This window comes from Macrosteles quadrilineatus, unplaced genomic scaffold (assembly GCF_028750875.1).
Source record: "Macrosteles quadrilineatus isolate MER2022 unplaced genomic scaffold, UCM_ALF_1.0 Scaffold_2__2_contigs__length_208266976, whole genome shotgun sequence".
Taxonomy (NCBI): domain Eukaryota; kingdom Metazoa; phylum Arthropoda; class Insecta; order Hemiptera; family Cicadellidae; genus Macrosteles; species Macrosteles quadrilineatus.
Genome location: NW_026542595.1, coordinates 156,554,193 through 156,566,670, shown reverse-complemented (window position 1 = coordinate 156,566,670; position 12,478 = coordinate 156,554,193). Strand labels below are relative to the sequence as shown.

General features: G+C 35.1%; 1 protein-coding gene across 1 annotated transcript in view; it reads right to left on the bottom strand.

Annotated features, from left to right (window-relative positions):
* LOC128985058 (pecanex-like protein 1) overlaps positions 1-12,478 on the bottom strand; it is a 58,581-nt gene that overhangs the window by 13,534 nt on the left and 32,569 nt on the right. Inside the window, exons 16-24 of the mRNA XM_054404430.1 lie at positions 11,971-12,135; positions 11,096-11,388; positions 5,967-6,136; positions 5,051-5,257; positions 4,111-4,299; positions 2,328-2,521; positions 1,516-1,746; positions 776-882; positions 232-379 (exon numbers count right to left, since the gene is read on the bottom strand). Of these exons, the coding sequence (XP_054260405.1) occupies positions 232-379; positions 776-882; positions 1,516-1,746; positions 2,328-2,521; positions 4,111-4,299; positions 5,051-5,257; positions 5,967-6,136; positions 11,096-11,388; positions 11,971-12,135 (1,704 nt within the window). The remainder of the gene's footprint in view (positions 1-231; positions 380-775; positions 883-1,515; positions 1,747-2,327; positions 2,522-4,110; positions 4,300-5,050; positions 5,258-5,966; positions 6,137-11,095; positions 11,389-11,970; positions 12,136-12,478) is intronic.

Below are 12,478 nucleotides of genomic sequence, written 5' to 3'. Positions count from 1 at the left end.
TAACATGTAAAGTACTAAAGAAATAAATCCATTATTGGCATACAAAATATTAAAAACTCAGCTGTATTTTTTAAAGCTGTCAGTGACAGTGAAATAAAATATTCTAATTTTTGTTTTTATAAAGTGTCAAGTTTTGAGTTTCTTGTACCAGTTTGGACTCTTTCCCATCCAGGCAAGCCTGCTAACCTCACTAACATTCTAAATAAATATACAATAAGAAAATACACATACCTGGTGCAGCTTCAGTGACATCCTGACTCCAGGAGCCACAACGTTTTCAAGCAAATCCATATCTGAGAATATCCACTCATCTCTGACTGAGGTGATGCGGAAGTCACCCTTGAATAAAGCATGAAGACCATAGAGGAAGAAGTCCACACTGAAACACAACCAAGGGAAAGTTAAAACTGGCATTTGGCCAACCTTTCCTGCTTTTAAGCTAGATTTGATTTTCTCTTCAATCAACTATGATGTATTATTTTTTATACATAAATATATTTTACTTTTGCATTGGTTTCGAGTTGTATTTATTGTTTAAATTAATTTCCTTTCGTTTGGTTAAAAGTGAAGTAGAGTGCTGACTTGCTGACTGACTTTACTTTTAATTTGCAGACTAGCCTTGTGATGCTTTGCAGCCTTTGTAGTTGTGTGTCAAAACTTATGTCCAGGCTAGTTTTTTATGATTCAACAATAAATAACCAAAGAGGGTATTGATATGGATCACAACCACTCTAATGTTAACTAATGAATGCTTTGTGATCAATATTTAAATTACCTTGAAAGAGTGTTATGAGAAGCAGCTCCAAGAGATCTTCTTCCGAGCAGACTGAGAGCAAAACACAGAGACACCAATGTGGAATCCTTGCCTTTGTCTGCGAGAGGCTATCAACAAAATTATTAAAAATAAAACATTTTCAAAAAACTTATAAACATTGACCTTAGATCATTGACCTTACAGGTGAATTTGATACACATCACAAACGTTTAGCCACATCCATTTCTTTCTATTGTAACATTTCATTGCCCAGCAGTCCCTGCTCTGTAGCTGTGATAAATGATTGCAGTTTCTCAGTGGAATTTTTTATTTTAAGCATTTTACGTGAGCACTCACATTAAAATTATGTCAAGTATATTACGTTTTTTAATGTATCAAGTCAAATCCATACCTATAAAGGTTTAACAACTCTAAAATGAAAACAAATTCAGCAATATTCAACACTGGATCAAATACCTCAAAATTAGTTTCCGGTAAAAAAAACAAGGTACCTATTTAACACAAGTGTTTTTAATTTAGATACAGTTCAGTCAATTTTTATTTAAAAAATTGTTAAATTGACAAATTTATTACTGAGTGAAATGTTACCTTCAGGGTATAAAATATTGTGCATTTTCTGTGACTTCCGTTGGTTTTAAGCCCGACCTGTATTTCTAACTACTAAGGTAGGCTAGCAATCCATTTATTCTACAAATCAAAATACTGGCATATAGTCTTTTGTTAAACAAAACCATCCATACCTTAGTTCGCTTTTCCACACAATACTGGATCCAGTCAAAGTAGATATTGCAGAATGAGTTCCGTGTGATCCCAGCAGCTCGAAAGTCGTAGTCTTCGTCTATGTTCATGTTAAAGACTGGATCCAAGTCAACAAAGTTCCTATCACAGTACGGCTGGAGAGCTTCCAGAATAACAGGCGATGCGAGCCACTTCTCCAAACAAGGTGAATCTACTGCGTAGAATATAATACTCTGGAAAACCAATGAACATGTGACAAATCGTTACAAATAGAACACGACACTTCATTTATTGATTAAGATTGATAAACTATCATTATTGACACTAAAAAACTATAGTTTGTTCACTTAAAAATTATGGATGAAGAGTGGCTATAATCTTGTTTAGGAGAAAAATTGGCAGAAAAAAACAGTTGTGTGGCAAATAAATTAATGGCAAAATATAAGATGGAAGCTAATATAGACAGATAAACAGCAAGCAGAAGAGCAGGAGCTTCATCTAAAGCCTACGATGAAAGAGGCTATCATCAAACATGGAAGACAATTAATTATATCAATGATTATAATGATAGTTAAGACTACTTGAGGAATTTACTCTTTTTGTAAGTGGTCAAAACTCAAGCTAGGCATAGTCAACTAACAATGAAAAAAGGCAACCACTGGGCCCAGTTTACACTGTAATCGGTATCAACCTGGCAACCTTTGTATTTAAAGGCGAGCCAAATCTTTTTGCTACTGGGGACATAACATAATCGTTAGCGAGATACAAAATGCATACACAGCGTATTTGAGGGTTGAAATTCTACTTTACTCACCTTTACATAGTAAGTGACTAGAACTTTGCGGAAGTCAAAGACTTGCAACATGGACACAGCCGAGTTGTCGGATATGCTGTAGCCTTCCAAAACGTACTTGGTGGCCGTCACCTCCCAGGCTAGCCAACGCTGTGAGAACGCAGAGTTGAGACTCAACATGTGTGGCAGATGTCCAGGCTCACAGCAACAGCAACCTGCAGCACATAAAAGTAATGTTGTCAATTGGGAAACAGATTATCATTCATACAGTCTAATAATTCAAATTCTCAGTGCATAATGGAGTTCTATCATATAATACTGTGCAAAGAATTGGTATAAATCACACATTGTAGTAAACAGTTAGGAGGACTGCACTGTGTGTCTGTGCTCAGAGGTATAAATTGACACAATTTGAGTAGTTTTGACTATTCCTTTCCTAGTCCTAGATTTGGTTTTGGTTTTGATGGAAAACCAGGCTTACCTGCACAGTAGGTGAGTCTACTCAACAAGAAACTAGGGATGGACGAGATTGGATTTTTAGTTCGAGACGAGACGAGACGAGATTTTTTATTTCTCATAAAATTTCGAGACGAGATCGAGACGAGATTTCTCTTCTCATACACAACGGGAAATGCACGTTCGAAATTTTTACCTGATTTTGTAACATTGTTAGATGACTGTTTAAATACTAAAATAATGATAATAGGCAAGAATATTTAGGTACAATCTTTCATTAAATAACATCAGCATAACATTTTTTTATTAATCACGCCTAACTTATTAAAAATGCCTACGATTAGGAAACATGGTGATATCAGTTAGGATAGAGTTCAACTTATCCTAAAATAAAATAAATCATAAAATAAAAGCAATATTAATTTTTATAAAATAGTTACTTGTTTTGACTTTTTTTATAGTAATAAAACATTCCTCACACTGCTTACACTTAACAAAACTTCTCAAATGTTATTAAAGTAATATTATTAAAATAATGAAAGTAATATTTACATTAAAAGAATTAAAGTAATATTTACATTAAAAGAATTAATTAAATAAGAACGCCTTCGAAAAGGAAACGCAACTACAACACGCTCCTGTATTGCGGGTATTGCATTGACTTTCTGCAGGCGTTTTTAATTTTTTTTTTGTTTTTTTTTTTTTTTTTTTATTCTCGTCTCGATCAAAATCTCGGCCAAAAAGTAATCTCGTCTCGTGTAACGGGATTGAAAATTTCCCGAAAATTTCCCGAAATTTCGAGACTTGACCATCCCTACAAGAAACACATTTATACACACACAAAATTTAAATATTTCGAGTTTATTGGGTTACTGAACACTTCATCAATCACAAATAAAGGAAGATTGCAAACAGTGTATACATAATTTTGCACACATGAATGAAGATTTTTCATAAATGTGTTTGTTATTACGAAGACTCGCCCAATGTACAAGTAGGCCTGTTATTCCTATCAAAAACTAAATCAAAGCTATTATGGCCTAGAGCCTTTAACGAAAACACCTTCCCAAATCCTAATAGGATTAGACAATTTTTTGTATTAGTAAAATCAGAATTATACTCTTAGCAATATGGGAGGGCGCCTGAACGCCAGGTAAAGTACAATTATGTTCATGGGCCTTCCTATATTGCTAAGGGTATAGTAGAATTCAACTGTAATTTAAAACATTAAAGGTAAAAACTAAAATATATCATTAAAAAAACAACTAGAATTTATTTGATTTTTATAAAATCGTATCCCCATTTTATGATTTTCTTTACAACTACCTGATTCAGAGTTGTACAATACCTTCATTGTCCTCCACCCCTTCAGAGATGGCTTCCACCTCCCTCTGTTGGCAGTAAGTGCCTCGGAACTCCAGCCCTCTCATCTGGAAGGTGACTAGTCCATTCCCCAACTCTATGATATGCACCAGACAGTTGAGGTAGTCTGACGCCAGCACAAAACAGTCTCCTTGAGCGACAGCTCCCCAGCGTCCTGGGGTCAACAGAAATGTTTATATTCTATTTTGTGACACAATTTCAACTATAAAGAATAAACTATATTGTTTGTTCAACATAGTCCACCACAACAACTGAACTATATGCCAAACTATACTCGAAATAGGTGAGAATTGGTGATTCGATTTTCTGGTAAGTCAACAAGCAAATTGGTAATCACATGTAACCTTGCAAATTGTTACTGGTTTTCTTTTCTATTTAGATTAGTTTTATTTCTGTAGCTCTCAACAGTGTTAGCAATTTTTACCATTTTTAAAAATTTGTTTTTAATGAAACAGTGAAAACTCTAGTTTTCTTACTAAGTTAGATGTTATATTAAATAGCATTAATTGCTAACCAAGTAAAGAACATTAATCAACATCCATAAAATTATACACAAACCTTCTTCTACATTTTACACTAATCTCTTTGTTTTGTAGGTTAGCCTACGTAAGAAGGATAAAACTACCCGCCAGGCGCCAATGCAATTTGGTATTTGTGAAAGACAAGGCAACTTTAAATCAGTTGAACAAAACTTGAGCTTGGGCATTTTATTTTACTCTTCATTTCACTTTATCTGTGCATCACAGACTTCACTGTTGCAATAACCAAGCTATGAAAATAAACTCTCAGGACTACTTGAATCTACTTGGTACATTAAAACAAATCAGGATTTACCTTTAAGCTCAAAATGAATAAAAGCTCTGATGACAATCACTTAAATTAAATAGTTCACAGGTGAAACATACCGAGTATGAGATCACCACACAACGAGTGCTGCAGAGACCGAGTGAGGTGCTCGTAGAAGATTGAGTTGAGGTTGTTGTCGTCTGCGCCGAGGTTACGCTCCAAGTGTGACGACAGCCGAGTGTTGGAGTGATCCACTCTCCTTGTGTTGTAATCTCTCTCCCAGAACTTGACTGGTCTCACGTACGACGTCAGGAACACTGCGCTGCCTGTTAATTAACACAAATCACACATCATCCAGCCTAATAACCTCCATTTAAATACACAGACACTTTCTTAAAATAGTGGAACTAACGTATTGCCATCTGAAAATAAACATTAGTTCCAATTCTATATACTTAATACAATAAGGTTTTTTATTGGCTTATGGTCAAGCAGAGTAAAAAATGGTAACGTAAAACGTGATTTTGTTTAAGGCTTTGACCCCTAGCATTTAATTTTTTAAAGATCCAGTATTGCTGACGAACTTTCTATTATAATAGTTTAGATGTGAATTGTAATTTAACAACTGTTCCTTCAATTGAATGTTTAACCACACTCAGATTGTAAACCAGAAACATACAGTTTATGTATTTATATAGGCTACTTTTTTACAATTGTGGCCTAATTGAGGTAGGTAAATCACTGTAGTATAGATCTACAATCAATAAATTTATTGTAAATTAGTTGTTCAAATTTCTTACAACTGTTTTAAACATACGGTAATCTTTAAACTTTAAAAGGTAAATGGGTATTGCACTAGATCCATTTTGCATCAGAAACAAGTTTTGAATCCTATTAAACTGCGCAATCTGTTGCTTATTTGCAATCATTACACTACATCAAATTTGCTTGACAATTTATTGATTTGTCTTATAGTCTTACATTAAATTTTTAAGTAACATAGAAGCTACACAAGTCCAGAGGTTTACTACTTACCTAGGAAGGGGTTGAGGGGGGCTGACAAAGCAGCTGATATGGCAGCCTGCAAAAACATCATGGCGGAGTGAGGCACTGAGAACGGCTGAGCAAAAGCATGAAAGGCAGAGCCCCAGGTGATCTGCCAAGGAGCGATGTACGTCACCACAAACTGGACCTGTGAAATCAGCAAGAGTTGAATGAAAATCCTTCATTTCAACAGGCATAACCATTATGTGGTTTTACAACAAAATTGCACTTTGTTTAACCATTTTCAATGTAAACATAAAATTGCTTGCAGTGAAATATCAACTCAAGGAAAATAATTTCATTTGAGATTTTACAAATTTCCTGCAGTACATTACTGCAAGTTTTTCTAAGCCATCACTGCTTAACTCGTTCACGTCGGCATGGGAGCAATTGCTCCCATACAAAACCCTAATGCTATCCTGGTGGGTGCGATCGCTCTCAAGCTGCAATGCAGTACGAAATGATTTATTTTTAAGCCAGGATTAGAGCTAGAAACTTGAAACCTCGCACAGCACTGCTCAATAGTATACTGTATATTGTTGTGGTGTAGGTTGGTAGTAAATTTCCCCGTAAAATCGCCGTCTGGCAATCTCATAAATCTACTTTTTGTCCTGCCTTTTTCCCTCCATTTGGCAATACAATTCCAATGGGACCGGCTACGTTCCAAGCATTGCTGCTATCTGTGGGTGTTTAGCGAACTAGGTCAACTCTCGTTGTAAAGCAGGACATCCTCGCTTGTTATTTGCTATTCGTCAGACCAAAATTGGAAAGCCAATCACACACGGCAATCGGGTTTGTTCGACGCTTAGGGCTGCGTCGCACTGGGGATACGCCCACCATTTGACGTGCTGCCGCCAACGTGTTAAGGCTTTTCGGTCAAAAAATTAATTTTCAAAAATTTATTTTATTTTGATATGGTAATAAATTAGAAATAAAAATGTGTAGTAAGTAAATGATTCGGAGAAATAATGTGGGACTTGCGGGCCTTCAAAGTGGTCATTTGTTGGTAACAGTTTTTAGGCTAAACCACATGCAGGGGCATATATATCTCGTTTGACATAGCACTAAAAAACAAAAAAAATTTATCTAGATAGAATTTTTAAGGAGCAAAAAATAGCGGTTAGAATCATGCTTAAGTTGCAGCGTGATGAGTCAGCTAAAGAACATTTTAAGGACCTAAAAATCTTTACTGTTTACAGGCAGTATATATGAATAAAAAATACTAGCAAAAACACAAGAAGTAAATTCAGAACCAAAATAAAATTCCTATTCTTAAAATTTTAGAGATAAGAACGAAAGAAAATATACAACCACACAGGACTAATTTTTTTTTTAAAGAAACCCTCTTATGTAGGTAATAGATTTTTTAAATTTATTCCAAATAATATTAAAAAAGAAATAGATCCAAACAAATTAAAAAAAGATTGAAAGAGTTTTTTTAATAAATTTAGCAATTTATTCCTTTAAAGATTTTTACACCTGACAAAGTCGCTATGATAGTTGACTTATCTTACTAGATTTATAATATGTATTTGTTGTTTTTATAATCATTCCTCATATTGTGCTGTTTTTATCATGTTGAAACTGTGTGATTATTTTGACACTAATTATTGTACAATATACATAAAACTGAATAAAGATATTTGAATTAAATTGAATTGAATATGTCCAAAGATCCACAATGTAGTATCATTATAGCATAAGTCTCATGAGATAACCAGAGGTCACTGGAGTGATAAGAAAATAACTAGTAGCTGAACCAGCAATATTTAACTAAGTTAACTTAGTCAATGTTTGGTTGAAGATAGGGGTGTGCGATGCATCGAAAATGCATCGAAATTTCGATTCGATTCGATGCATCGAATCGCGATTCGATTCAGCATGCATCGAAATCACGATGCATCGATTTGGCCTCGATGCATCGAAAAAGACCGATGCATCGGTTAGCTCCCGATGCAACGATTACGTCCCGATGCATATTTAAAACTAATTCAGGAATCCAAAATGAGTTTTAGATGTCAATTGTCATTAGTCAAGTGTCAATTATCGCTACCACCGATACTCGGACATTGCCGATACTAGGAATATCGGTATCAAGAATCGATTGCCAAACATCGATTTCGCCCGATTCCGCCGATACCGACAGCCGACAGGGATGGATAGATATTTTATTTTAACATTTATTTATTTGATATCTATTAGTTTTGTAATCACGCTAACAACTTTAGTAACCAACTTAGCACACTATTTAGTTCAAAACAGCTAAAGTTTATTTTCAGCTGTTCTCTCTGCAGGCAGATGATATTGCACAACACAATACAATCTACATTTCAAGATGTCAGACAGTCAGAATTCAGTCTCAGACAACCGGCGCGCGAGTGTCCTCAACACGAAATTATACTAAAAAATGTCTGTATCAATAAGTCAGATCTTTAAATGTATTATTTTTATTTTTAGAACAAAATAAATAACCTAAACTTGTCTTAATGTTCAGTTTCATCCCTGCATTACGCATCATTAGAAAAATTCGATTCAATTACAACATCGAAGTCAGAGGGTTAGGCTTGCACTTGCCTATTGCACCAAAAAGTAGATCCATATTATATCTGTACTATCTACCTAGTTTAAGAGTTTAAGTGAAGTTTTAAGTGCTACTATAACATAAGTTTTGATTGAAAAACACCATACGCATAGTCCATGTCGATTTTGTAATATTATAATGAATGGTAAATGTTGACCATCTAAGATAAATCAAAGTATGTAACAAGAGTTCTCATTGGTCGAGAGGCCACGCTGCACTGTCATGTCAGCCAATCGACGTTCGTGTTTCAATGGAGCAAGTGACGATTGCTAAGATACATTGATAAATATCAAGAACCGTTATGTAGGACGTGTTTGTTTGTAAAGAGTATAAAATTAGGTTAAAGTTTAAAACGGTGTGATTTTCTTTTGTCTTACAAAGACCTAGATTTGACAATAAGGTTATAAACGAGTATTGTCGCGTCGTTGTTCCTTGTTTGTTTACTTTTTCAGATTCCCTATCAAACGCCCCTATCTGTTATCTCTCTCTCCCCCCTCCCCTCTCTCTCTAACGATGTACTGATTAAACAGATTGTGGTTGACGACTTTTCTACTTAAGATTCCCTGTGGTTATTTTAGTTCAATCAATCCCATAACCTTTCTATCGTTTATCAAAATAATTAATTAATCTGTTTTGTATTTTATTTCCTTTAAACCAACCCCTATTTACCATCTGTATTTTATAGAATAAAATGTTTGTTTATAAATTTTGACTGGCCACACAATTTTGTACCTATTTTATTTTGTATAAAGTAACAGATACTTTGATGATTATATATACAGTATATATATATATATATATATATAAATAAGTGCTGCGTGCTGTAATGAATGCTTTTTATTATCAAAATAAGTAATCAATTATAAATTTTTGATAATACATGGGTCATTGAATAGGTACCATAATGTCATGTAGTTTCCTATTTGTAACTTGCAAATAATAATAATTGATAGTTAATTCTGGAAAATGAAAAATAGTGAACACATTCATAAACCTGTTGTCAAAACAGCAACGCAGGTGTAAGGGTTTATTGTTTCAGAGGCTAGGGTGTTTCAAGGACAAAGTGTTGGGCCTCCCGGCTTAGGGGGGAGGGGTGGTGGTTAGAGGGGGAGGAAACTGGTTTTGGCTATTTATTGATTAGTTCACTGACCCTTCTAGACAACAAAATTGAGTGACAGTGACAGTGTTAAATCACCGTGTTCTGTATTTAATTTGTTGTTTACTTTGTTTGTTATTCTATTAATTTTAGTGTTTTGTTCTATTTCCTCCTGGTCCCTTGCAAATTGCATTATCAATGCTAAATAATTGTGGTCAATTCAAATTATATTTTTGATTATTCAAATCTCCTACACAAAAAGACAAAAGTCAAACCAGGCAAGGAAAAAACCTGCTATTGTAATCCCGTACCCAGCCATTTGGGAAGTGGTGAAAGTCTAGTCTAAATATAGCTCAAAGGTCTCACCCTTCCCTTCCCCTACTCAATGTTACTATTCCGCTCATTTCAAGGTCATTGCACAACGCCTGCCTCCCGTCTATTGTTTTGCCTTTATAGTGTTTCTATTCTGACTTTTATAAACATAAATTTATTGCTTACGTAGTTCAGTAGTGAAATTTTCTATTGTGAAACAGTAGGCCTACTTTAAAACAAAATCACTACCGGTCATGTCATTCTATTCTGTGTCAAGTCAGTATACCATTGCCATTGCCAGTCAGTCGCCGGCGACTGCTTTGAGTTGACCTATTCTGTCGTGACAGCTATAAAAATAGGTTAGGACAACTACCTCTTGCTTATTTCTATATTGTACTTTACTCAAACTCAAAATCTCGAATACTCGTCCATTTTGTGTTAATAGTATAAATAAAATTGGATCCATTAAAACCGGATCCAGCCAAGATCCGATTTTTTGTGGATATGATCGGGCGTCGGTTCTAGCTCAGATCCGGCGGATCCGGTAGTACGATATCCGGATCCGACCATCACTAAAATAGACAGTAAACACTGATAATCAACTTTTTTGGTTCGTGCTGATTTAAGAATGAACCAGAAGTATTGAAAGCCAACAAATATAAATGTGAAAACTAAGTAACAATACTACCATACGTCAAAAAATAAAACTCTATTTTATTTAATACAGGTCAATAGTAATAAACTTAACGATTGCTTTATTGATATATAGGCTTATTCTAATTGTTAGTGAAGGGTGAATTTCCTTAGGCCAACCATAAAATTAGCAGTGTCCAATGTCCATTAATGAGGTTTGGTCAGCAACTATCCTCTTGTTCATAATTTTATTTAGTACATTTTTTACTTTAACTTTTTTTTAAGGTAAAGGATCCATTACAAAAACACATGTTGTATTAAATTTTTGAAGAAAATCATGCCGTGCTGCATCGAATCGAATCGCATTGATTCGAATCGAAATTCTTTGAATCGCATCGATGCATCGAATCGAAAAAAATATGCTGCATCGCACACCCCTAGTTGAAGAATTTAAAAAAAATTACAACAACATTTTTTGGTTCTTACCTTCAAAAGAATTCGTAGGTTTTACTGAAGGCGATGGCGGTGATAAAATAATCTATGAGAAAAGTTTCACTAGCGGCCGCATAGTCCAACTGGAAGAAGAGAACAGCAAAGGCCGTGATGAGGTACTGCAGGGGAGGATGGGAGAAAGTGCTTCGTAGACACTTGAGAGCGCAAACAGTGATAATCACTGATGCAACGTACGGGCCAAACTTGCGTACGATGACGGGCGAGTCCGTGGTGAGACAAGCCAGGAACACCACAGGGTAAAGTATGTTGCGTTCCAGATAAGACAGGTACACATACAGCTATGAAACAGACATGTGTTTGTAACAGTATAGTAGTAATACCAGTGAAGTGTGAACATTTAGAAAATTACTCGACAAAAATGTGAAGAGTTCAAAAATAAAAATTTAATGCTATACTGTAACTTTGACTTACTTGTAGTCTAGTTTTAGTTTTATTTGGAGAAGAGTTACAGTTTCATTAGCTTAGTTGAGAGTTAAAAAGATATTTTGTCCTTGATCAGGACAATCTGCTTTCTTAAGAAGAGAAGATCAACACTAGGACCATATAATAGAGTAATGTTGTGTGAGTCCCTGGACTCTTGATTTTTCAGTTAAGCGGGTTAGTTTTGAAAATATTCCTTAAACGGCCGAGTGGCTTTTATTTAAAAACAATATGTACTGCAAAGCTCTTTCTTATGATTCATAACGTAAAGATTAAAACTTACAATTCCATCAGTTGTAGGGGGTATTCTGTTCTGAGTTTCAAGAACATTTCTGTAACTACTAAGCTCATGTTTAGAGCACCCAAAAACAGAAAATAGATCAGAACAAAACATTTCAACCCCCTAACCTAATCTACAAACCTAACACAACTGTGCATACCTTCTCAAACCACATGACTTTGGCAGCGTCGCGCACCTCAAACTGTGAGTGTTCGTGAGATCTGAGGACGGGACGAGCAATACACAGCCAAGGCAACTGTTTCCTCAACTGTGGCATGACATAGTGCAACAGTAAACCCACACAGGTGGTCACACACCACAATACCTACACAAACAACACCATGATTATTCACACAAACATTTGAAAAGGTTTAACCCATATGCACCGTCTTATTTATTTACCAAACATCCCAGTATCACTGAAACATTAAAAATAAAACAATATATATTTAACTATTTTTATGATGATTTTTGTTTTATGATGATACTGTCTGCTGTGCGCTTGCTATGTCACAACATTTTGTGAGTGGGTATTTGGTAACCATGAGAACTTTTGTAGCCTGTGATTGGGTGATTAGTAACCATGGCAACTTGTTGCATGGATGGATAAGAAGAGAAACTCTAGAAAGAATAGAAGAACAAAGAGAAAGAATAAGCGATGTTATTAT